Source organism: Rutilus rutilus (assembly GCF_951802725.1).
Source record: "Rutilus rutilus genome assembly, chromosome: 10".
In the NCBI taxonomy this organism is placed as follows: Eukaryota; Metazoa; Chordata; class Actinopteri; order Cypriniformes; family Leuciscidae; genus Rutilus; species Rutilus rutilus.
Genome location: NC_140215.1, coordinates 33,878,695 through 33,905,641, shown reverse-complemented (window position 1 = coordinate 33,905,641; position 26,947 = coordinate 33,878,695). Strand labels below are relative to the sequence as shown.

Here is a 26,947-nt window from a genome sequence, read left to right as displayed (position 1 = left end):
CATGTATGCACACTTCACGCTCGACCGCTGTCTGTTGGTTGAGAGACGAGGCGAATTAACAGACTTTTGCTGAGACTTTTTCGAAATTTGAGACTTTGAAGCTCTTTATACTTTTATTCTACAAAGACATCGGAGAATATATCCTTTACATTTTTAAAGCGTCATATAATTTCTGAGAATAACTTGTTACTTTTATTTGTTTGTTTGATTTTTTCAGGGGAGTATTTCTGAGGAGATTTCTATTGTATTGTATTGTATTGTGTTGTGTTGTATTGATTTTATTGTAGTTTGGAGGAGGGTGTCGGCTCACAATCTTATGATGGGCGAAAGAGGAGGTGAGTGCTTTAATTTTTCTTTTATGGTTTATATGGTAATGGTGTTGTACAATGACTGAGGCCCCGTCCACACTACTGCGTTTTCGTTAGACCTTTTGCTACGTTTGCACCTCCCGTCCACACTAAAACGGCAAAAACGGAGACCCAAAACGGAGAAGTTTAGAAACGCTGCCGACCTGTTTTTCGTTTTGAATCTCCGGAGGGCGTTTTAGTGTGGACGGGTCAAAACGGAGGACTCACGCTCGGATCTATGATTGGGTGTCATCAGTCATGGCGTAGGCTATATCTTTTCTAGCAGCTGTTGTGCAAGTAAATTCTGCATTTTACAATGCTAACTGCCTACATGCGCCGGAGGCAAGCTATTATTCGAGCGATCTGTGACAATTCCCGGTAAAACAGTGACAATGTGACAATTCCCGTGTGCAACTGACAATTCCCGATAAAATAGTTTACGTTTGACAATTCCCGGTATCGACCGTGTACATGGAGCGTCGGTTTTGGGTTAACCCGGGAAGAACCAGCGCATGGTGGGATAATTTTATCAATGAAGTTGTGTTTACACCGGCTCGCGCATGCCCAGTGTTGGTGAATGGTCACGTGATCCGCGTTTTCAGTCGTTTTAATGTGGACGGAGATCAATTCTAATACGCAGCTAAAACGCTGGTGTGGACGGAGATCGTATTCGGTTTAATTCTCCGTTTCTAAACGAAAACGCAGTAGTGTGGACGGGGCCTGACTACATTAATTTGAAGAACCCAGATCACATTTATTTGATTCCTTGCATGCGAAATAAAGTTTTGAATTTGAGTAACATTTAAGTAAAAATTTGTAATTGACCATAGACATTGATTATTGATTATTATAATATTACATACGATGTGATATGTGAAATATTCCATCCTAAGATCACTGCAGGAGAGCTGCTTATTTCTCTCAGACGGCTGGTCAGGAGGTTTGGAGACCCGGTGATGACCGTGATCAGGATCCGCTGCCCAGAGATGGACAAAGTAAGTTACACAATTTCCTTACTTGAATGAAAGTAAGTTACAGATACTACTGGTCAAATATTAGGCTACTCAGTTACAAGTAAAAGTTGAAAAGACTGATTTTTTCTTAAGTAAAAGTACAGAAGTACTTGTTTTTAAAAGTACTTAAGTATCAAAAGTAAATTAATGTCAATGCATTGTTTTATTATTGTTGTTTGTGATACTTACAGTACCTTATGCCTCTGAATCTATGCCTGCCTACCCTCATATCAATATGAAATGTATTTCTAAAACACAGTTCCTGTAGTGGGATTGAATGTGAGATTGAATAAGTGCTCTCAATAACGTCCACAATAGTTTCGGACACCCTGTTCCCTCAAATAGTGCCCTATTTAAAGTTTTTGGGCTTTTAGTATGACTATGTCAGCCACTGTTATAAGCTAGTGTGCTCCAAAACAATGACAAAATGTGCATTAAGAAGACCAAACCCAACGTTGAAAATGAAAATCAGATTGATGTCAGAATCCAACTACTTTCTACACAAGGACCTTGACAGAAATGTGGTGGAGTAAAAAGTACGATGCTTGTCTTTCAAATGTACGTTAGTGAAGTTAAAGTAAAATGTTTCCAGAAAAAATAATACTCAGGTAAAGTACAGATGCTCAAAAAGTGTACTTAAGTACAGTACTCAAATACAGGGACAGACTGGGGCTAAAAAACAGCCCTGGACTTTCTCCCAAATAGGCCCATCATCCGGCCATTCGCCCCTTGCCGTGCGCTACAGACACTAGCCAGGATGTCCTGATACTATGCCACATACTGTAGCCTATCAGACAAGCAAGTAACATCTCAAAACCAATCATGATAATTGGGCTTGTGTTTATTAATGAAGCCTCAGCCTTCAAATAAAAACAAAAAATGTGTACAATGCCATTACATCTGCACTGAAAATAAAATACAAATAATGAAATGTCACTGACCACAGAAACCCCAAATTACACAAACTTGTAATTATAAAACATATAGTTACTATTTACCAGTGGTCTCCAACCTTTTTGTGGGCTACCTCAAGGGATACAATAATCTAGAAGGGCTACTTGTTTGTTATACTCAAAAATATTTATTATACATATAACATGGTGCTTTTTAACTTTACCTTTACCTTTAACTTTTTTTGTTTACTTTTCACCATAATATGTGAAATAATAAAATATCTTGAGATCTGGTTCTGGTTCAGACAGTTTTAAATTCCTGAAAAATTATGATAATATATATTTATTTTCTTTTTCTCTATAAACCTATATATGTGTTATCAAAAACAAATATTTAGTATTAATATAAATGCAAAATAAATAAACTGCCATAACTTCTAAACAAAAACATTACTGCATTACATTTAATAACATTACGTTTAATAACAACTTAATAACTTTAATAACATGACTATATATAAAAGCATTTTTAATATGAATATATACAGGCACATTTCTGCCAAAAAAAGTTTGTTTTACTACAGTTTTACTACAGTAAAGTTGTGGAGTGAAATGTTTTCTAACTGGTTTGTTCTTGGAACAATGTTTCGCCTGTTCATCTGTCTTTTAACTAACTTAAATCACATAGTCATCTGTGGGTTTATAATAGAGATAGAGAATTCTGCGCTGAATTGAAATGCTTCTCAGTGGATCGCGCAGCTCTGTGTAATAATGTTGGCGTTATCGAGATCAGCCCTGCTTGCTTTGGCCGCGCACAGATCAAACAAGTTTCGTTCCGCTTTTTGAGCGTTTCCCATTTGATGTTTATCAGACGCAACTGCTATATAGCCTACTATAACTTATAACTATTCAAATAATAATGTAAGCAAATTTAAAAGTGCAATAGCTAGGTAAGCCTTATAAAACTATTAAGTCAGTGGCTAGTAGGCCGAATCTTTTTTTTACACGTAGCATATAAGTGATCGTATTAGTGTCCCTGCTGTTGGCTGTTCATATTGCTTTATTAGACTTTTTTGTTGTGCCGACGGCCCTCGGTTGGACGGCCGTTCTGGACTTTTCCAGAACGCACAGATTGTCAGTCCGTCCCTGCTCAAATAAATGTACTTTGTTACTGTCCACCTCTGCCGCTGCCAGACCCGACCCAGACCCAGAGCCAGGATCGTCCTGGATATTTAACATCTCTGTCTGTCTTCTGAGTTTTCTGTTTCTGTGTCCACAGGTCAGGCTCACGGGACGAGGGCGAAGCAGAACCCAGATGATGGACGTCCGTCCACTTCGTCTAAACACTCTCGCAGAGGTCAGAATAGGCTTTTAATAAAGAAGTAATGGCTTAGTTTCTATTTCTATTTTCAATGGCTGATTTGTCAACTAAAGTAACGGTAACACTTTATTTTGATGGTCCCTTTTGAACATTCTGTCGACTATAAGTACCTTTTCAACTACAGATGGGTCTAATAGTTGTTTTCATTTGTTTCTTCTTCATTTCAGAAATATCTCCAGAACGTAGGAAGATACCTGGTTGTTTCCTCAGGATCTGTAAGGCTTTGAAGGCTGTTTTCTGCTGCTGTTCCAGTAGTGCTGTGAATGTTGTGGAGCCTTTTATTCCTGAACCATCATCACCTGCTCCAGATCACTCCGGCGTCAAGCCAATTAATGGTAAATCATTATTTCTCCAACATTATTTTATACAGTATTACCTTGTTTTCCACTCAAAATAAGGCTTGTTTTTACAGAATATTACAATTATTTCCCCCATTATAATATTATTTATTATTATGGGGGAAAGTCTACTGTCTACTAATACTCTAGTAGTCTACTAATACTCTACTAATGAGAGTTAGTGGACATGTAGGTGCAATGTTACTTATAGAATGTCTTAAAGGGACCAAAATAAAGTGAAACCAAAGTAACAATTTGATGTGACATTGATAATTAATATTATAAAAAAATAAATAAAACAAAAACAGTTTTTGATGTGTGAAATGTTCCATCCTCAGGCCGCTCCAGATCCTGGAGAACTGCTTCCAGAGATTCTTCTCCGGGCATCGCGTCATCCTCACCTTGGTCTAGCCCTGAGGCCCATGTCGAGAGGATATGTAGAGAGCCGTTGAGTCTGAGCAGCCGAGGCTCGTACTGCGCCGAGTGGAGGTGGAGTGGCGATGGATCGGAGAGCCCAAACCCACAGGGGTCCGACAGCCTCGAAAGGATTCTGTGTCCTCCGCTGCCGGGTCAAGTTCCTGTCGAGCCAACAGAGACATCAACTGGCAGAACTGCTCAGGGTGCCGTGGAGGCTTCTCCAGTGAACAAGAGCTCAACAGGTGAGACTGAAATAAGGCTGGGCAGTGTAAAGTCTACAGAGAGAGATTTTGCTATTTCATGCATAACTGAGTCAAGTTTTTAACATGTCCGATTTCCACCAGCACTGATATTTTTTAAATAAAACAATGGATCTAGCAAGCTAATAATTGTTTCATATTTTTCTGTTTGTTTTTCAGAGTCCTTTGAGTCTCTCTATGACGTGGAAAAGATGATTGGATCCGGAGGATTTGGCAAAGTGTTCCTGGGAACACGCAAATTTGATGGCAAAAAGGTAAATCTTACTGAATTGTACAAACATTTTGCTCTTGCATGCGTAAAAAAACACATTTAAAACAATTTACAGATGGTTTAATACTTACTACAAGGTCAGGTGCTTGAATACTGTTACTGTCATTGAAACTGGGTTTTTTTGTGTGCAGGTTGCCATCAAGCGGATGCGCAAGATTAACAACGATCGCTATCTTAATATTGTAAGTTGGCCAAAACCTGAATGTGTATGGAGTTGTTTAAGTGCAGATTACTGTAGTTCATACACCCGTAGGAAGCATTAGGTATAAATGTGATCAACAAATAACTTTGAGCTGAAAAGGCTCTTTTGAACGCATCTAAAAAGATCCAAGAATAGTACATTTCAAAATGATGTTTTCTTCAGATTTTTACCCAGCAAACCTTCTGTCTGCATCTTCTCTCTAGCCTGGGCATCCCGAACCTCTCGTTACAGAAGTGGCGCTGCTGCTGCTGATGAGGCGAGAATCCATAAGCCCCTTCGTCATACAACTGTACGAGTGGTTTGAAGATCCTAGAGGATTCACTCTGGTTATGGAGTATCCCGAACCCTGCGAGAGCTTGCTGGACTCAATCATTCGTCAACCTTGGAGTGACTGGTTCTCACGGGTCGTCATGATACAGGCTGTGCGGGCAGTGCAACACTGCATCCATCGTGGTGTTTTCCATAATGACATTCATGCGCAGAATTTCCTGTTGAAGAAAGACACGACAGACCTCAAGCTGATAGACTTTGGCTGCGGTCAGCTGTTTAGTAGTGAAGGCTACGAGAGCAACATATACAGGGGTGAGCATTTTGGGAGTGTGGAAACCTGAAGGTAGTGACTTACTAATTATTTGATGATGCTTTAAAAAAAAAAAGCTCAACAATGTGCAAATGTCTTTCTTACAGGAGTTCCGGATTACTGCCCACCTGAAGTCTTTACAGAACCTCGATTCCACGCCGTCCCAGCAAATGTCTGGGCTCTAGGAGTGTTGCTGTACGAGTTGTCGAACGCATGTCTCCCTTTTCTTAATAGAACGGAAATCACACAAGCCAAAGTTATATTTCAGAACCGCAACTTATCCAAATGTGAGTGAATAATTATGGTAGCATTGATAAACACACACATAAAGCAAACGATTTGTACAGAAAGTTTAAAGGTTGAAGTGTGTCAGAATTTTTATATATAGCTCAGCAACGTATAGCGAAAATGCCAGGTCACATGGTCATGACTAACCAGCTCTCTCCTTATTAAAATGTGTACAGACTGCATGGATCTGATTAGACAGTGTCTAGCCCGGGATCCAACTAAACGCCCCAGCTTAGAGCAGATGTTACAACATCAATGGTTTCATCGTGATCTTCACTAGATTGGAGAAGTTGAGGAGATTCACTCGATCAGTTTCAGGTGTGAGGACGTTTAACAGGCAGAGGAGGATTATAATCTTTTGTCTTAAATTCTGGATTATTTGTATTGAGATTTTCAAATTTGTGTTCATTAGTATTCATCGTTATCTTGTGCATGTTCTTGTCAAGAGGATACAGTGTTGCTTCCGGTCCCTCCGCCAAAGATTAAGCTCTCACATAGGGGTGAGTAAAATGGCTGGGCTGGTCCAGTGGTATAATTCAGTCATCAAACTTCAGGGAATGGTTGGCAATATGAGTTTTTCTGTCATTTAAGTTGCTGATGCTTCTGGTTTTGGAATTTCTTTTAACAACCACAGGACAAAATGCAATGCTGCTCCAGTTACCTGCACCCCCAGAACTGGCTAACACCGCAATTAGACAACCAGAGAGTCCTGCATCTTCAGACAGTAATTTCATGTTTTTATTTATTCTACTTTACTTGCTCACAATGCAAATGGAATATAAAGTATTTCTGGGCTCAAAACAAAGTCTTTCAACCTTCCTGTTCCTTTTTCAGTTTCTGGATGTTCTCGTCCAACGCTTCACCGTTCACCCACAAGCTCTGAATCATCAGAAGCATTCAGTCCAGAGTCAGCCAGTAAGTCAGTAAACATTTTTTTACAACCCTCTACATACACCTTGGCAATAGAATCGCCATTGGCTAGTACATTTTTTCATGTCCATGATCAGTTGCATTCTCCATAGTTGTCAATTCTCCAACCTCAATTATTGACATTATTGCAGGAGCAGCGGTCTTCAAAAATGATTTCAATGAGCTTCAACGCTTTTTTTTTTTTTTCAGGATCTAGGCGTTCTCGCACACCTCAGCGTGGAGTTCGAAGGCCATCACAGTCCGGGAGCAGAAAAGGTCGGGCATCCTCATCCAGTGAGTCCATGATCAGTTGCATTCTTCATAGTTTTTAAAGACAGCTGCTCCTGCAATAATGTCAATAAGTGAGGTAGGAGAATTAACAACTATTTCAATGAGCTTCAACGCTGTTTTCTTTGTTATTTTTCTTCAGGATCTAGGTGTTCTCTCACACCTCAGCGTGGAGTTCGAAGGCCATCACAGTCCGAGAGAGGCGGCTTGAGGCTTGACGTGTTTTTTTTTTTTTTTTCTCGTTTCGACTGCGTGTTTTTCGGTCTCATTATGGATTTTGATTTACTCAAAATTTGAACAATGTACTAAGAATAATTTGCTCTCTATTGCTACTCATTTTAAAATACCTATCTCAAAACAAGAAAAGAAACAAAATATCAAATCTCAAGTGCACACTGAATTAGCTGAAAAAGATCTGCTCCCTCCCGTAAGCTCTGTCTTTTCCCGTGCGGTTGCGCATCCAGATCCTGAGCTGCGTAAATTAGAGCTACATGTAGAAATGCGGCGTTTAGAGCTCAGGGAAAAAGAGCTTAAGCATGATTTTGAGCTGCGTAAATTGGAAATAGAGGAGACAGGAAGACGTGAGTCGGTCCGTCTCAGAGGAGCTAGACCGGTGGGCGGTGAAGTTGGCATGGCGGAGATGGATTATGATGTTAATAAATGCATTCGTTTAATTCCGCCCTTTTCTGAGAGAGATGTTGATAAATACTTTGTGTTATTTGAGAGAGTAGCGACGACCTTAAAGTGGCCAAAAGAAATTTGGCCTCTCCTGCTGCAGTGTGTGTTTACGGGTAAAGCCCAGGAGGCGTATGCTTCTCTTTCACCTGAAGTAAGTTTAAATTATGATCAGGTGAAAGTTGCAGTTTTAAGGTCTTATGAGCTGGTTCCTGAGGCTTATAGGCAGAAATTCCGTAGCTATAAGAAAATTGAGGGCCAGAGTTATGTTGAGTTTGGTCGAGAGAAAATTGCACTTTTTGATCGTTGGTGTTCTGCACAAGACGTGAACAATTTTGATCAGCTTCGCAATTTGGTTCTTATGGAGGAATTTAAAAATGGTCTACCGGACAAAATTGCAACATACTTGAATGAACAAAAAGTGACTAAGGTGTCTGCTGCTGCTATATTAGCAGATGAATATGTTCTGACGCACAGAGAAAGTTTTGAGAAATCTTTTTTCTCTCCATCACAGCGTGGTCCTGTCACGCAAGTGTACTCTAGCGAGCAGGTCAATTTTAAAGATACTGCAGCTAAGGTGAGACGCCTGTGTGCGCTTATTGTGAAAAGTGCGGGCATTTGATCAACAATTGTTTTTTGCTGAATAAAAGGAAACCCAAACCTGTCATGTTGATCGAAACCCCTTCAGGGTCACGGCCTTTTCAGTCCGAATGTGCAGATTTGGACATTTAATCTCCTTTTATTATGAAGGGTGTCGTTTCATTGACTAATAGCGGCGTAAAAGTTCCAGTAACTATTTTACGTGATACAGCGGCTTCTAGGTCTATTATTCTTCAAAGTGTGTTGCCTCTTTCAAATGAAACTTCATTAAACTGTAGTGAGTTAGTGCAGGGCTTTGGAATGAAGTTTGTTCATTTGCCCATGCACTCGGTTAAGCTCGAGTCGGATTTGGTGTCCGGTCTAGTCGCGGTGGCTGCGTGCGACACCTTTCCCATTAAGGGAGTAGATTTCCTTTTAGGAAATGATTTGGCTGGCGTAAAAATTCTGGTAAACCCTGAGGTCACTGCTGTTCCTCTGGTTGCTGAAGGCCCGGATGAGTTACAGAAGAAATACCCTACCGTGTTTCCGGTGTGTGCTGTGACACGTGCTATGGCTAAAACTAAGGAGTGTGATGTCTTAAATGTAGAGGATGGCATTATGTTAGATCTAGATAGAGAGTCTGAGTTGTCATTTGACAGTAGCTCTACCACTATCGCACGTTCTACACTTATTGATGTCGATTCCACAGCGTCAGATGAAGGAAGTGTGCACAGTTCACTGGAGCTGCAGAAGCCATTGGGGGGAGTTGGGGGTGAGCATATGTCTCGAAAGCATCTGATTTCTGAACAAAAATGTGATCAGTCACTAAATTCTTTGTTTGAATTGGTTGTTTCTGAGGAAAAGCTGGCAGATATGGCTACGGGTTATTTTATTAGAAATGATGTCCTGTTGCGAAAATGGACACCATCGTACGCTTCTGCACAGGATGATTGGAGCATTGTCACACAGATTGTTGTACCAAGTCGGTTTCGTGGTGAAATACTTAGCTTGGCACATGATAATCCCTTAGCTGGTCATCTAGGGGTTAATAAAACGTATGACCGTATCTTGAGACAGTTTTTTTGGCCAGGGTTAAAACGGGATGTGAAGCTACACTGTAAAACATGTCATACTTGTCAAATCTCTGGGAAGTCAAATCCGCCCATACCGCCATATCCTTTATATCCTATCCCAGCTGTAGATGCGCCATTTGATCATGTTGTCGTCGATTGTGTGGGTCCATTGCCCCGTACTAAATCCGGTAACCAATTTTTACTGACCATTATGTGTGCTTCCTGAAGCTATACCTATGCGTAAAATCACTGCGCCCGCTGTTGTAAAGGCACTAATTAAGTTCTTTTCATTGTTTGGACTCCCTAGGGTAATTCAAACTGACCAGGGGACAAACTTTATGTCTCGTGTTTTTGCACAGGTGGCCGATCAGCTGAACATCACCCAACCGCTTCTCAAGTGCTTTCCATCCGGAGAGTCAAGGTGCACTGGAGAGGTTTCATCAAACCCTTAAATCAATGCTCCGTGCTTATTGTCTTGAATTTGAAAAGGAGTGGGATGATGGGGTACATCTCTTGATGTTTGCCGTTCGAGAAGTTGTGCAAGAGTCTACGGGTTTTAGTCCAGCAGATTTAGTGTTTGCTCATAATGTGCGTGGCCCTTTAAAGTTACTGCAGGAGAATTGGTTGAGTGAGTTCAAACAAGAAAATTTGCTTGATTATGTCAGCTCTTTTCGTTACAAGTTACACAGGGCTTGTGAGTTGGCTAGCAAAAATCTGATTGCTACTCAGTCCAAAATGAAAGGTCGGTTTGACAAAAAAAGCCAAGATTAGACAATTTAAGGCTGGGGATAAAATGTTGGTATTTTTACCTATCCTTGGTTCTAGTCTTCAAGCACGCTATAGTGGCCCTTATGTCATAGAGAAGAAGGTTAGTGACAGGGACTATATTGTAGCTACTCCTGACCGTGCCCGTCGAAGCAGACTGTGCCATGTCAATATGATCAAACCTTATTATGATCGCGAGCAGTTGGACAAATCCAATTTGGGGGAGGGTAAAGTCGGTTCTGGCTTTGTTCAATGCTGAACAGCCTCAAACTGTGTGTTCTCCTGTCTGTAGTGCTTTTCAGGTACCTGATTTCTCTGAGGTAACATCTGGAGCTGAAACTGTCCCTGAGGCCTGGGAGTTGCTGTCCGGTTCTGAAGTTGATTGTGGTATTGAGAGCCCTTTTCTGGCTACAGGTCAGGGCCGGTTAAACAACTCTGAAATGCTTGCTAACCTTGATTCCTGTTTTTTGCATCTACCCTGTTCACAGCGTACAGATGTTGTAAATCTAATTAATCGTTATGTTTTACTCTTTTCAGATGTGCCGTCCCAAACACACATATTACAGCATGACATCGATGTGGGTGACAACATGCCGATTAAACAGCACCCGTATCGTGTCAATCCTGAGAAACGTCGGCGTTTACAAAATCAGGTTGACTATATGCTGTTGCATGGCATTGCAGAACGTAGTGCCAGCTCATGGAGTTCACCCTGCATTCTCGCTATTAAGTCTGATGGATCTGACCGTTTTTGTACAGACTTTAGGAAGGTTAACAATATCACGAAGCCTGATTGTCATCCTCTTCCTCGTATGGAGGATTGTGTTGACCGCGTGGGGTCTGCAACTTTCGTGACAAAATTAGACCTCCTTAAAGGCTATTGGCAGGTGCCATTAACTCCGCGTGCCAGGGAAGTTAGTGCGTTTGTTACTCCTGATGCATTTTTACAGTATTCTGTAATGCCTTTTGGGGTACGCAATGCGCCCGCTACCTTTCAACGATTGGTTAACTGCGTTTTGGGGGGGGGGTGCCGGGTTGCGAGGCATACTTGGATGATATAGTAATTCACTCTGCGACATGGGATGAGCACATCAATCAGCTACAACAAGTGTTTCACAGGTTGGCTGAGGCAAACTTAACGGTTAATTTGGCTAAATGTGAATTTGCGAAAGCAACCGTAACCTATCTAGGGAAAATTGTGGGTGGTGGCAAGGTAAAACCGGTAAATGCCAAAATTGAGGCCATTACATTATTTCCAGTTCCTTCTACTCGTCGTGAACTACAACGGTTTTTAGGAATGGCGGGGTATTACCGCAGTTTTTGTCAAAACTTTTCTGCTGTAGCTGCCCCACTTACTGACTTGCTGAGTCCAAAAATACACCTGTTCTCAGAGCCTTTATATCTTTTCCAAGGTCTCTTACAGGCCGGCTCTTATCTATAGAAGGACAGGTTTTCTAGTGATCTAATTCTTCTGAGTTTATTCCTACAAACTCAGAAGTCCCAAATGGGACCACCTCTGATCCCAAGGGGTCAGAGGTTCCCTTTTCAGCTGTCTCCCCCTTTGTCTCACAGTGTTCACATTAGTTCAGAAACACAAGTCAGCTATAATATTATTTCAAAGTCTTACTGCAAATGGAGATTCATACTGCAATCAATGAAAATCAAAAATATTCATTACAACATCAAAAGTCATATTCAACAATTGAAAAAGAAGCGCTTGCCTTAATTCTGGCCCTTAATAATTTTGAGGTTTATATCGGCTCTTCTTCATGTCCGGTTACGGTTTACACGGATCACAACCCTCTCGTGTTTATTAATCAAATGCGCAACTCAAATCAGCGTTTAATGAGGTGGGCTTTGTTTGTCCAGTCATTTAATTTGGAGATAAAACATGTAGTCGGGAAGAATAATGTGTTGGCAGACTATTGTTATATGGTGATTGGTGGGTTGTTTTGTTTTTTTCCCACCATTCACCATCTGGGGGTGGGGGTGTTACGAGTGTATCGCGAACGCCTGGCCTGGAGTCCTCTTATTAAGGTTTATGTTAATTATGTTAATGTTGTCTTGTTTCCGTTTTCCTTAGTTTTGATTGGTGGTGCTGGGGAAGGACCGGAGATAAAACGGAAGGAGGTGGCCTTGGGAGAGGAAGCTGTTCAACGCCGTTTCGCCATTGGTTACCGTTTTGAACTTGAGTTAGGAGCGGGGAGTTTCAGCTGTGGGTTGTATTTCCTTTCCCTTTGTTGCTGAGCTCCCCGTCTCTCATTTTTTGGTTAATTTGTGAGTTGTTTGAGTTATAATAAATATATATTTTTGGATTACGTACTTCGTTGTCGATCTCTTATGTTATGTGTCCCTGAATCCTAGACTCATATTTTGTGGGACCGTAACACTTGACAAAAATAAATGAATGTATTTTCTTCCACAGAATACCAGAAGTCAGTGCTTGGAAAGCTAGTGGAAATTCTAGATGAGATAAAAAGAGTCGGGAGCACTGATCTATATAGAATGACTGGATAGCTCATGACGTCATGAACAGTGAAGCCACCGCGCCGCCATATTGGTATTCCCTAGTGAGCTCATGCGTTCTATTGAATCAATAGGAAATTTTATGATTTGACTGAAAAAACATTGCCTAAGGAGACACCGTTTTAAAATCTAAAGTCTCCCTGCACATTTTTTACAACGCAAACACCCTTAGCATTTAAATGGGTATTTGTTTAAAGTCGAATATTTTTCCAGCTTATTAAAAAACGGCAATTTCTTTGCAAAAGGAATTAAAAGCTGTACGAGAACACTAGTCGGCCTTCACTGAAAAGCTATCTTCACAGGTAAGAAAAACAGTTTGATACTATTAATTAAATAGTGAATGCTAAAGACCTATATTTTTTTGAATTGGTGAATATTCATGTGAATATTGTTTCGTAGCCACGTCCGAATTAATAATACCTCAGCACAATACTAATTTGTTCCCTCGTTTTATTATATTGTGGCCACGTTGTAATTCGTTAAATCAAAATGAGTGAGGGAATTAGTTAAACGTGTCCACGATTTATTAAAACGAGGGAACAAGTCGTCGTAACAACGAATTATTTAGATCAGTGGACAGAGCGCATACAAGCAGAAAGAGCCCCGGCCGCGCGCGCGCACTCTCAGCGCCTTCAAACAACACAAGCGCTGTATTGCTCTCTCTCCCTCGCGCATATCAACATCAATTCACACAATATTAAAAGGTCGGAAGACCGATTGTGTTTTATAGATTAGTAGTTTGTTCATATAAAGTGTTTGATTAGCAAGTTACATGTTCAGGAAATGCTTAATACAAATTGTATGGGTTAATGTAACGGTAAACGGACTCTGCACGAAGCTCTTTTGAAGCTGTCAAATGGTGTCGCTATTGGACACTTAATTGTGATTATTGCTGCTCTGAGGTTTCTTATAGGATACTGTTGACTGTTTTATCGTTGATTTTTGAAGATGCAGCAGCTCTTGCCTCGGAGAAAACAACACGGGCATAGCGACAATATTGCATATAAATTACTACTTATAGGGCTTGAATTACAACCTGTGGGCACTTGTTATACATCCCTTTGTGAACGTCGTCTTACACTTGTATGCTGCACATCGGATCATCTTAAAAGTGCCGTCGGAGCTACCAATCTCTGTATAACGGGCGTTGGATCCCTCTGCTGGTAGGGAATCGTAAGATGGCCGCTCGAACACTTCCGGTGGCTTCACTGCCTAGTGGCAGTTTAGAACGTCATGAGCTATCCAGTCATTATATAGATCAGTGGTCGGGAGGCACTATGAGCCCCTGAATTCTGCCGTCCATGTTGCTAGGCTAGAAACCTTAGAAGAGTTTGCTCAACAAGAGGCGCATCTCAAGGACCGCAACCTCTGGGAACAAAGGGTCAGATTTATACAGAAATTGGACTAAACTATGTCAATTAGACTAGACCCCCCAAGTCTCCAAAAAGTCTAAATCATCTATATTGTACAAAAATATTATTTTCTAGTGCATCTGTTAACATGCACAGCTTTATAGAATGTGTAATTGAGGGACACACAGTGCTCGGATTTTTTGAAGGCGTATTTTCATGCCTTTGTATTAGAGGTGTACTACTGTCCCATAATATTTTGCATGGACTCAACATGTATGGATGAGTCAACATGACCAGTTCCCATTTAAGCTCAATCTGGCAACAATCAGTATATTACCGACCCCATGGGTTTATTCATAATGTATTGAGTGGCTTTTCATGTGTTATGTACAGGTGTCCCAGCTCTCAAAGGTGGGAGGGAGGAACGATAAAGACTGCGTCCATAAAGTGATGGACAGGTATTAAACAACTGTCACATGCTCAGAATATAGAATGTAATTATGCAGTTACATTTTTACTCATTGCCTGCTCTGTTTGCCCTCCTCTTAGCACATAGAAAATCAAAAATGCGGAAAGAGATGATTCATTAGGAATAATGCAAGCATAAAGGAATATTTGTAGAATGTAGGCGTGGACCTCACCCTATGATTTTGTGCATGTATTCTCAGGCTTTTCACCAACAGCCTAATGGCTTCTTTCAGCATGAAGGGCCGGGGTAGCAGTGAGAAAAAAGCCTTCCAGGATACCATTTCTTACTCTGTGGTAAAAGGTAACTGCATTTTTCATGTTTATATATATATATATATATATATATATATAATTTAGCTTACCAGTTGTATTTCTTTTGGGAAGGTATGCAAATCCATGCAATTGTTAATTGATTAAATGTAAATACAATGTGTAGTGGGAGCCTTAATGATGTAAGACGTGGTTTATTCATGCACCATCTAATATATTTTCTTTTGCAGCTGCAGTAATGAAGTGGAGTAAAACTGCCACAGAAGTTGAAATCAGGGCTGCTATGGCTGAGACACTTAAACATGCTCCCGGGAGAGCTGGAGGTGGAGGTCGCAAAGTGTGAACATTTGTACTGTACATTTTCTGAGTTGTGTTTTGTGTTGACTCTTGGAATGTGAAATCTGTGTTTTATTGCACTATATTTTATGTAAAATGTGCTGTTTTAAGTATAATAAAGCTATTCTCTCTTTAAAGCTTTGTTTCATCCAAATGTTAATCTAAAATGTTATTTGGCATGTTAATGTGTTGGGGCTTGAGAATTGACAATTGTCAATAGGCATCGAGTAAACGTTGAAGATTTACGTCTATTTTACGACAAATTTGACGTCTTTTCAATTTTCATTTTCAACCTTCAGTGGATCGTAATTAGACGTTGAAGATTTACGTCTAATAGACGACTTTTTGCTAGCTGGGAATGTTCTTGTTATAGTCAAATCACCTTCATTTATATAGCGCTTGATACTATACAGATTGTTTTAAAGCTGTAGTAAACAGGAAAATAACAGAATCAGTAAACCAAACAGAATTCAATTCTGTTCTAGCTCTAATAAAAAAAACATTCATGAGTTGACTTGTTCATATACTCTTTGTTTTGGATAGGAAATAACATACTTGCTGAGAGCTCCGAGCTCGAGACTTGACCCGAAGCCAGAAGTCCAACACCAACCTGACAGAAACTCAGAGCCTGTCCACGTCTGAGCAAGAACGTGTTTATTTTGTTTAAGTGTTTATATTTTATTTAACATTTGTATCTCTTGAATTGAATACGTTGCATCATGTATATTTGTAATAAACGTTAAAGAAAATCGTAAATGGGCTTTTTCGTTTGGACTTGTTTTGGGATCCTTTATTAATGTGGATGTATTTTTTTATTATTTATATGGATTTATTATTATGCAACAATAACAAATACAAAACAGTAACAAACAATAATAGACAAAATAGATACAAATTAAATGAAAACAATATCACAGGCAGAAAAATGGCACATCTTTCACACTGTTTACATGTCTGACATTTATGTATATTGTGACATTTGTTAAACGCTATTTATGATGGTTTATTTGTCCATCCTCACTCACTCACTCACTCATCGCCATCTACTGGTGTAATGATGGAACAGAGAGGAGAAGAAATCAGGAAAGGACTCTGAAATATGAGTGTTTTTGGTGCTAAACAGACACTGAAGAGGACATAACTGGACAACACTATTATATCACATAATTAACTATTATCTTTCAAGTCATTAGTGCAGTTATTGAAGTCATGGTACCGCAAGAATCATATTAATAAAAATAAGAGTTACACAACTGGCTACTCGTGCCCACACACTGGCATTGGAGGAGTTTCACTTTTATATTTTATACACTTTTTTATATTTAGTTTCAACAAAATGTCCCTACAAAGATGACAGTATCGGAAATCCTTTTCCCTCTAGAACCATTTTTTGGTCCCCATGAGGAAAACAGCTTAAAAGAGTGGTATAATGGCCTTTTCACAAGATGTAAAATAAGTATCTGATGTCCCCAGAGTGTGTATGTGACGTTTTAGCTCAAAATACCCCACAGATATTTTTATATAGCAGGTTAAAGTTGTCACTTTTGAGGGTGAGCAAAAACTATTTTTTACAGTCTATGGCAAAAACGCGCCGTTTTTATGTGTCCCTTTAAATGCAAATGAGCTGCTGTGTGTGTGTGTGTGTGTGTGTGTGTGTGTGTGTGTGTGTGTGTGTGTGTGTGTGTGTGTGTGTGTGTGTGTGTGTGTGTGTGTGTGTGTGTGTGTGTGTGTGTATGATATGTAGGTTTAGGCATAGCAGAGAATGTCTAATAAGGGGAGAACTTCCACTCTCAGTAAACTTCCGGCTTCTGAACTGGTTGCAGTTCCTCTCTGATTCCATATGAGGGCGCTCACAGGACGAGTGCAGAATGAATGGAGGTCTATGGCAGTATACCCATCAAAATACACTTTTCTCAGGATATAAAGTTTTGTCTAGTAATTTGAATGCTGTATTCGAAAAGAGATGCAAAGAAATTACACATTGCTGGGTGTTAGATTTTTTAGAGTCACTTATTTGCTTTAAAAAGTATTTTAAAGTGTCAATGACGTCATACACATCGTACGACCAGATATACTGATTTACGGCAATCCTTCAGTCACTTTGGTGCTTTCGCGCTCTGCACTTTCTTTTCTCTCGAGGCATCGACAACACAGCTGACACAGGTAAATACACGTGCTAGAAGAGTTTTTGTTTTGTTTGTTTCCGGTCCCGCTTCGGATGCCGCGATCATAGACATAATAAATACATATTTATTATGTCTATGGCCGCGATGCCATCAAGCGGTATCTCTAGTCGTAATCAGTCCTTCACTGACCAATCAGCGTTCATTAGCAGAATGCTAGCGTGTTATGGGCAACAACAACTCAACCTGTAAGAAATCGAAAGGACATAAGTACTCGTTCATTCAACTTTCGACCTATAACCCATGTTGAACTTGCAAAACCTACAATCAAATCTGAGATTTCTCAACGGCAATCGGGTGAAAGAGATACATTTAGCCGTCTAGCCCCATAGACTCCCATTCAGTCTGCGCTCGCCCGCGATCACCTCCAGTGGAATTCTAATGGAACTGCAACCAAGATCGATACAATGGGGCTAATAGGAAGTGCCAAGGCTCTCCGTAGACGGGCTCTGGTTTAGGGCTAGGGTAAGTTTAGTGTGTGTGTGTGTGTGTGTGTGTGTGTGTGTGTTTCTTAAGCAGCCCTAGAGGTCGATCATAGATCAAATCGATCCACCATCAAACAGCGTATATTTTGTGCTGTTTTATGCGTTTGAGACATGGTGTTTGCAAAACTTACATTTCACAGGAATATTCTCCATCTGTAAATCTTAGAAAGTCGTGCAAATATTTCCATTTTGCTGCTAAACTGCTGCGCGCATGCGCGCCAAATAGGAGCGCAATAATTCTGACCAATATATACATTTTGCTTGGAAAATTAATAGGCTATGCGATATTTTATAACACCAGAAATATCTTCTAATTATAATAATTTATCTTTAGGATGTTGGATAAGTTGCAGTGAACTTATAGCTCATTACACTCATATATTTTATACTTATTCAGGGAATAATTTTTTAAGAAACCAAATATAATAAAGATACAAAATATAGTTTTGGGTTTAGGACCTAAGCTACTTAAGAAAGATGACTTATGCTTATTTAGAATGCTGAGAATTACAGCTTTTAAAGCAACATTTGTTTTGTTTTTTTGGAGAAAGCAAGAATGTTTGGTTAGATTTAGTTTACATTATGGAGAGGATAACGTGAAATTAAGAGCAAAAGTATACATTTTGAAAAGATATGTGCAACTCTAAAATTAAAGAATATTCCATAAAATAAAGGAATACATATTAGCCTACATTAATATTATATAATTGTGTTAAATGTGTTTGAATTGAAAGACATAATAAAGTACATAATATATATATATATATATATATATGCTAAAATATTTGGACATTAGATGTGCCTTATTTAGAATTTTAAACCTACAAATGTATTTTTATGATAATATAGCCAATTACTAAGCTCAGATTCATCTTACCAGTTAAAATGTAGTCTGTGCTTTTGTAATTATTTATTGTCATACTCAACTTTAGCAGAAGCCTTGATTTTTTTTTAATTAAACAGTCTGAATAGCCTTTCAGAATTTTTTGTATGGTATAATATAAATAATAAGCCTGGACATAAAAAAACAACAACAAAAAAAAAAACCTGTTTTTGTGTTCAAGCAAGAAAAAACACATGTTGGCTTGGAGTCACATGATGCTAAGCATATTTTTGAGTTTCTTTCAGAATTATTATGAACCATTTTTAAAAGCTGTACTGTTTGACGTTCTTATATTTTAGATGGAGAAGCTGAAAGCTCTGGAATATGTTCCTCTTCTTCTACTAGGGAAATGTTCGAAGGCCCATAAGTGGACAACGGAGGTCCAGTGTCCCTTTGAGTTCCCACCTGAGGGACATATGGTGATGGACAAAATGCTCATCCTCTTTGAGCATATTTTACAGGGTAAATTGTATTTGCAAGCACTGAAACCTAAATACTGTAGCTATACAAGTTTCTATGTTAAACTACACTTTATTTAAAAAAAAATTATATATGACTTTAATGGTACTTTTTTTAAAAAGATTTGAGTCCAGAAGAAGAACAAGAGGTCACAGAAGGTAATGAAGCAGAAAGGCAGGACTTGAAAGAGACTGTAGAAGATGAAGAGGACATTATACTGGAAAACAATGTAGAAATGGAAAGACTGGAGGATGAAGAGCAGATCGAAGAACAACAGATAGAAAGTGGCGAGGAAGAACCAGAGAGACCTGTTGAGGAACAGAGATTCAAAAGTCCAGAAAAAGAACAAGAGGATAATAATAATAATAATAATAATTCATTACATTTATATAGCGCTTTTCTAGGTACTCAAATCGCTTTGAGTCAGGACTTAAAAGAGGCTGTAGAAGATGAAGAGGACATTATATCAGAGAAAAATGTAGAAGTGAGGATGAAGGAAAGATCGGAGGATAAACAGCAAATTGAAGTTGACAGAAAGTGGAGGGGGAGAACCAGAGAGACCTGTTGAGGAAGGAGACATAAAGGTGAAAGAAAAGACTAAACAGGCAGAGGAGATGAAGAAACAGGTAAAGAAAAGAATGATCAGTGCACTTAAGATGAATGAAATGGAAGAGAGAAGAGAGATTGGTCGTATTAAAACCAGAATGGTGAGTAGAAGAAGATGGACTGAAGCAAAGACTCTAGATATATGAAAACGTTACACTCCTATTACTCATTAATAATGGCCAACATGGCAAATGAATCCAACCTTCTAAATAAAAGAGCAAAGTGTTGATTAGAAAAGTTAACACGTCATCCCAACTGCCGTTAGAAGCTCCGGTTGCTCTAGAAATAGACAGTATTCTGAGATTCGCGTGTATGACTGCTCATGCCCATTGGCTGCTCCAGTCTGAAAAGTTTTTTGTTTTTCTTAATACTTTAGGAACATAGGAAAAAAAAAAAAAAAATATATATATATATATATACAGTATATGAGACTGTTGTTGTCAGATTTTATTGGTGATTTCAAATCTGAAATTTAATCTTAAATGTAATAATTTAACAGTTTTGGAGAATTTTGACGTTTCCCCATTCAGAGAGATAGGAGCTGCACTTGGATGCCCAAGAGGCATTTCAAAGATGGCCGCTGAGTGAAATGACTTTGGCTAAAGCCAGTACAATGAGCAAGGAACAATGTGAACTTGAATTAAGGCAAAAAAAATGTTTTGTTTTACTTCACAGCAAGTCAGCTGTCAACATGGCAGCAAAGAGAAAGACACAGGTATAAAATGTTATACAATACAGTTAGCTCTTTGCATTGCTAGTCTATTACACATTGAGTCATCCATGTGGAAAGTTCTCTGTCAGGATCTGGGTTGCTTCTCTGTTCTCTCTCACTCTCACACTACCACACACACTCATTGACACACTCATCTCACTCACACATCAGCGCACACACACACTTTCATGTTTGCACTCTGTCATCACCTGTTGATCATCACAATCAGCGCTCGTGCTGCTTTGTGGTGACACCTGTTTCTTGTCTTGTCTGATTACTCGGTCTACTTCTGGTGTTTGTTCTCTCTGTTCTGTGTTGGATTATTGTGTGAGTTACGCTCTCTCATCTTGTCAGCAAACTCTTACCTTGTCTTGTGTAGCAGCATTCGTCTTAGTATGCCCTGTTTCCAGTCACCTGCTGTGGTGAGTCTCAACTAAGTTTACTCTGCTCGAGCTGCTTTCCACAAGGACAAGTTCCTACTGGGAGAGAGAATTTTTCTGTTCAACGTTATCTCTCCTGACAAAGTATCCACTGTGTAGCTGTCTTCCTGGAGAGCTTCTTTTGAGTTCCAGTTCTGAGCTATTTACTACAAGCCGCATTTTTGTTGAACATTAAAGACTTTGAATTGAGTTACCTTTGCTTTTGGATCTTTCTGTTGCACTCTGACAGAATAATCCGAACACTATGGATCCAGCGAAGGAGGAATCGTTTTTTTCTGCTGTAGCGATTCAAGGAGTCATGCTGGGTCGACACGAAGAGGAATTATCTGCTGCCAGACATGCGGTGGAGAGTTTGGCTGCACAGGTGAATGATCTATCTGCTCGCCTTCTTCGTGCACACCAAGAGTCACCAGTAGTTCAGAGTCATCCTTCTCTTCCAGAACCTCGTGTGAACAATCCCCCATGCTATGCAGGTGAGCCGACTGAGTGTAGAGCCTTTTTGACTCAGTGTGAGATGGCTTTTTCCCTGCAACCACAGACTTATGCGGCGGATCGCGCCCGCATCGCCTATGTGATTTCGTTACTGACTGGGCGTGCTCGTGAGTGGGGAACCTCTGCTTGGGAGGCAGGGACTCCCTGCTGCAGCCATTTTGATCTCTTTAAGGAGGAGATGATTAAAGTTTTCGACCAGTCGGTTTTTGGACGCGAGGCTTCGCGTCTTCTGACCACGATTCGTCAGGGGAAGAGAACAGTAGCCGATTTCGCCACTGAATTTCGCACCCTTTCCACCACATGCGAATGGAATGAGCCTGCCTTGGTCGCTCGTTTCCTGGAGGGTCTGAATGTGGATTTGAAGGAGGAGATTTATGCTTGTGGTTCACCGGCCCAGCTCGACCAACTGATAGAGCTAGCGATTCGTCTTGACAGATACTTTGAGCAACGGCGACGTGCTCGTGCAGCTACCGCTACACTTTGCGAGCCTTCTTCTTCTGCTACTTCTAGACCAGATCCTGACCCCATGCAGTTGGGTAGCATTCGCCTCCAGCCGGATGAGAGACAACGTCGCATCTCCAACAGACTGTGTCTTTATTGCGGCGCGGCTGGCCACTTTGCCGCTTCATGTCCGTTAAAAGCCAGAGCTCGCCAGTAGACAGAGGAGTACTGGCGAGCGCTGCTGTGACGTCCTCTCCATCCAAATCCCGCACCACTCTGCCCACGGTTCTTCGTTGGGCTGGTTCTACCGTTTCATGTCCTGCACTAATCGACTCGGGGGCTGAAGGGAACTTCATTGATGAGAGATGGGCTCGGGAACATAACATCCCCCTGGTGGACTTGAATGGTAGCACCACCGTCTTTGCTCTGGATGGTAGAATGCTGTCTAAGGTTCACCGTGTTACCAGTCAGGTGAGTCTCACTATCTCAGGGAACCATCAAGAGACTATTTCTTTTCTCATTTTGCAGTCTCCCTATACCCCCATTGTGTTAGGACATCCCTGGCTAATCCAACATAACCCTCATATTGACTTGGTCAAGAGTACCATATTGTCTTGGAGTCTTTCGTGTCATGTTAATTGTTTCGTTTCTGCGATTCCTGTGGTCTCTTCTGTTTCTGTTTTTCAGGAGGAGCCTGGAGATCTGTCCGGAGTCCCGGAGGAGTACCACGATTTGCGGGCGGTTTTCAGTCGTTCCCGGGCCGTTTCTCTACCGCCTCACCGTCCCTACGATTGTTGCATTGATCTCCATCCTGGCACCACGCCACCCCGCGGTAGATTATATTCTCTCTCTGCGCCCAAACGGGAGGCTTTAGAGAAATACCTCTCCGAGCCTCTTGATGCTGGGATTATTGTCCCGTCCTCCTCTCCTGCTGGTGCGGGGTTCTTCTTTGTGAAGAAGAAGGATGGCTCGTTGCATCCCTGCATCGATTATCGATTATCGAGGGTTGAACGACATAACGGTCAAGAATCGCTACCCCAGGCCCCTTATGTCGTCGGCTTTCGAAATCTTGCAGGGCGCAAAGGTCTTCACAAAGTTGGACTTGCGTAACGCATACCATCTCGTTCGTATTAAGCAGGGGGACGAATGGAAGACTGCGTTTAACACCCCTATCGGTCATTTTGAATATCGCGTTCTTCCTTTTGGGCTGGTCAACACCCCCGTAGTATTCCAGACGTTGGTCAATGATGTCTTGCGTGACATGTTAAATGTCTTTGTATTCATTTATCTGGACGACATCCTCATTTTCTCACCCTCACTCGAAGTACATGTCCAACACGTTCGCCGGGTCTTACAACGGTTACTCGAGAGCCGCCTTTTCGTTAAATGTGTATTTCATTCTCGATCGGTTACGTTCCTTGGTTCGGTGGTCTCTGCTGAGGGTATCAGCATGGATCCCGAGAAGGTGCGGGCGGTCCTCGATTGGCCCGTTCCGGAGTTCCGAGTTGCTCTCCAGCGGTTTTTAGGTTTCGCTAACTTTTACAGATGATTAATTCGTAATTTTAGCCAGGTTGCCGCTCCTCTGTTTGCCCTCACCTCGACCAAGTCTCAATTCGTTTGGTCAGAGATGGCGCAAGATGCATTCGATCGACTCAGAGGTTGTTCATCTCCGTGCCCATTTTAGTCACCCCGGATCCTGAGAGGCAATTTATAGTCGAGGTCGATGCTTCCGACATAGGGGTTGGGGCTATTTTGTCGCAACGTTCTTCTCTAGATGACAAGGTTCATCCGTGCGCCGCCTTTTCCCATCGTCTTTCACTGGCTGAGCGCAATTATGATGTTGGTAATCGGGAGCTTTTGGCGATTCGTTAGCTCTGGGGAGTGGCGGCACTGGTTGGAGGGAGCCAGTGTCCCATTTATTGTTTGGACTGATCACCGGAACCTTGAATACATCCGCACCTCTAAGAGACTTAACACTCGACAGGCCCGCTGGGCATTATTTTTTGGTCGTTTTGACTTTTCGATCTCATTTAGGCCAGGTTCCAAGAACCTTAAGCCTGATGATCTCTCGCGGCAGTTCGGTTCCACAGAGGAGGCTTCGACTAAGGAGGTTATTGTACCCCAGCACTGCGTGGTCGGAGCTGCCGTCTGGGGAGTTGAACAGACCGTAAAAAGAGCTCTTTCACTCGTTGTCAGACCTCCTCGTGCCCCGAAAGGAACGTTGTTTGTTCCCGAGACCGCTCGCTCATCTGTTCTCCAGTGGGGTCACGCCTCTAAGTTAGTCGCTCATCCCGGAGTTAGGGGTACCTTGGCCGCTATTCGCCAGAGATTTTGGTGGCCCACTAGAGAACGTGACATACGTCTGTTCGTAGCATCTTGTCCTGTCTGCGCCCAAGTCAAGCAATACCCCGCCTGCGGGTCTTCTCAGACCACTTCCTATTCCGTCACGCCCGTGGTTGCACATTGCTTTAGATTTCGTTACCGGTCTTCTGTCATCCGCCGGGAACACGGTTATTCTTAGTGTGGTCGACCGTTTTTCTAAAGCAGCTCATTTTATTCCGCTTCCTAAACTACCGTCCGCCCGAGAGACCGCCCAGATAATGGTAGATCACGTATTTAAAATTCATGGTCTTCCTTCGGACATTGTGTCAGACAGAGGGCCCCAATTCGCTTCTCAGTTCTGGAGGGAATTCTGCCGACTGATTGGGGCATCCCCCAGTCTGTCGTCAGGAATCCATCCTCAGACCAATGGGCAAGCCGAACGGACCAATCAGATTCTCGGACGCATGTTGCGCAGCTTGACTTCACAGAGCCCAGCATCTTGGGGGGACCAGTTATCCTGGGCCGAATACGCCCATAATTCACTACCCTCGTCCGCCACTGGGTTATCCCCATTTGAAAGCTGCCTCGGTTACCAACCTCCACTTTTACATCCCAGGAGTCTGAGACTTCCGTGCCATCCGTACAGGCTTTTATTCAATGGTGTAAGCGTACTTGGAGGAGAGTGAGATTTCTTACTCTCAGCCTCACGGGCTAATCTGAAATACAGAAAGGCCCCGATCTTCTCGTTGCATTTCCTTATATAGACAGAAAGTTCTTTCACAAGGAAACATCTGCTAACAATGGGAATTTACATTCAGAGTTGACACCTTTTGGGGGTATGAGACCATTTGTCTAGAGACCATCTTCCTTTGTGTGCCAGCTATCCCTAAACTCTTAAAAACCTTATTACCTTTTGATTTACCTATTTGGAAATGAGACCTTTGTACCAGTCGCACTGAGACATTTCAAATGATACCAAACATTTATAAAACTGGATGATAATTGTTAACATTTAAACCATATAGTTTGTGTGTAAATCTCAGGTGATGTTAGCATAAGAGAGAGAGGGTGGGGGGAAGAGGGAAAGAGATGTATTCTGAAGTGAGTTAAAATGGTAATTTCCAGCAAGGTCCTGTCTTCAACCAGACTGTCCGGCATTTTCTAATTACTCAATTCTTACAGTATCCCAAAATATTTAGCTCTGTTGTAATGTTAAGAACTCCACATTCAGTGTATGCTAATGTATAGGGGACTTTATTGCAAAAAAATAAACATCTGGAATGGAATTCATATTTGCTTACTGATTACAGTAGGAGTACATGCAGTGCGAAAGAGCATACGGTTAGAAGATCACAGAACCAATACACAAATATCAAATATTCTGTACAGTACTACAGTGTTGGCTTCTACAGTGTAGTATGAATATAACATATAATCTAACTATAACATGTAAAGTTCAGGTGTATATTTCCATTGCTTCTGAATGTTAACAGCAGTTGTTGAAGTTGCTCTTCAGTCTGAGTGGCATTTATGGGTCAGATTTGGTAAGATGATAAGAATCCTAAATAATGAATTGGAATTCAGATTTCAGATTTCATGCTTTGATGACAAAACCTGCTGTAGTGTGGGTATGTTGGAGCTTTGCTTGTGGAGAAAGGTCTTTAGTGGTCGTGAAAGCTGTCTGTTAAGATTAGGGCTTAGTTTCTGTTGTAGTAGCATTCACCTTTCAGCACACCACCTTTCGTTACGTACATCCCTCGACCTGCAGCTACCCCTGTCTCTGTCTCTGTGCTGGTGGTGTTGCTGTACCACAGTAATGGCACATGAGGATGGTGGCTTTCCGTGGTGCTTTGTTAAAAGTTTTTGATGAGTTACTTTAAATGCTTTAAAAATGTAGTAAGTGATGTAATGATATGTAAAGATTGAAATATAATGATGATTTGTTTTGTAATTGGCTCTTTATTTTTACCTAATTCACAGGGATGTAAAGAGGTGTTGGTGCATTGGGTGCCTTGTCCATCCTGGTAAGAATAAGTAAACCTACATGGCAACTTAATTCACCTCTGTACATTTCTCATTTATTGATTGTTGTTTTTACTTTTTCCAGTAAGAAGACATGGCCACACACCGGGCAGCCTGAAGATCATGTTCAAATTACTCTCACTCAATGTTAAGTACATTACCGGTACATGAAGACAGTTTTTTTTTGTTTGTTTGTTTGTTTTTGAACCACAGTTTCTGTTATAGTGGACAAATAAAGGTTTGTGTTTTCACTATGTCCATTTACATCTTTTGACCTTTAAAAAAACACCACATTTTTATGCCTGAAATATCCAGGAGCTGGAGCTAATCCCAGCTACCACAGGCCAAAGGTAGATCACCCTGAACAGGTGACCAGTCTGTCACAGAGATGACACACACAATATAGCCTCTAGTTCCTGATTAACTATACCTGCATGTGTGGAGGACACTGGTGAAACCCACAGCAACACTGGGGAAACTATCAATCAGGAAATATGAAGTCATTTGTAGTCTTGCTCATAGTCATTTTTGAATGTAAGCCCATTGTATGTGTACAGTATAATATATACTTGTCTATTCAGTAAATATATGGATATGAACAACCATATTCTCTCTAGAGGCTAGATGTACAAGGTATGTTATATTAGCACATAGACACAGATTGCTCCAAA

At 41.0% G+C, this 26,947-nt stretch overlaps 1 protein-coding gene and 2 long non-coding RNA genes across 3 annotated transcripts; all 3 read left to right on the top strand.

Moving 5' to 3' along the window:
* The first annotated feature begins 1,223 nt into the window (after nucleotides 1–1,223).
* Nucleotides 1,224–4,583, top strand: LOC311297777. The gene is made up of 4 exons (XR_014628879.1): nucleotides 1,224–1,342; nucleotides 3,533–3,610; nucleotides 3,802–3,969; nucleotides 4,311–4,583. It is a non-coding gene; the product is annotated as an uncharacterized lncRNA (long non-coding RNA).
* Nucleotides 4,584–4,611: 28 nt separating this feature from the next.
* Nucleotides 4,612–6,458, top strand: LOC311297776 (serine/threonine-protein kinase pim-2-like). The gene is made up of 7 exons (XM_084420213.1): nucleotides 4,612–4,631; nucleotides 4,809–4,903; nucleotides 5,052–5,102; nucleotides 5,326–5,704; nucleotides 5,810–5,989; nucleotides 6,167–6,308; nucleotides 6,403–6,458. The coding sequence occupies exons 2-6, from the start codon at nucleotides 4,841–4,843 to the stop codon at nucleotides 6,268–6,270; spliced, it is 777 nt and encodes a 258-aa protein (XP_084276339.1). The 5' UTR covers nucleotides 4,612–4,631; nucleotides 4,809–4,840; the 3' UTR covers nucleotides 6,271–6,308; nucleotides 6,403–6,458.
* A 4,054-nt stretch (nucleotides 6,459–10,512) lies between these two features.
* Nucleotides 10,513–12,746, top strand: LOC311298233. The gene is made up of 3 exons (XR_014628926.1): nucleotides 10,513–10,666; nucleotides 10,817–10,932; nucleotides 12,363–12,746. It is a non-coding gene; the product is annotated as an uncharacterized lncRNA (long non-coding RNA).
* Nucleotides 12,747–26,947: the final 14,201 nt, after the last annotated feature.

Bases quoted from the DNA above. Each gene is read 5' to 3' on its own strand.
- LOC311297776 (XM_084420213.1), top strand. From the start codon at position 4,841: ATGATTGGATCCGGAGGATTTGGCAAAGTGTTCCTGGGAACACGCAAA. The intron at 5,103-5,325 runs GTAAGTTGGCCA...TCTTCTCTCTAG, and splicing joins ACGATCGCTATCTTAATATT to CCTGGGCATCCCGAACCTCT. The intron at 5,705-5,809 runs GTGAGCATTTTG...TCTTTCTTACAG, and splicing joins CGAGAGCAACATATACAGGG to GAGTTCCGGATTACTGCCCA.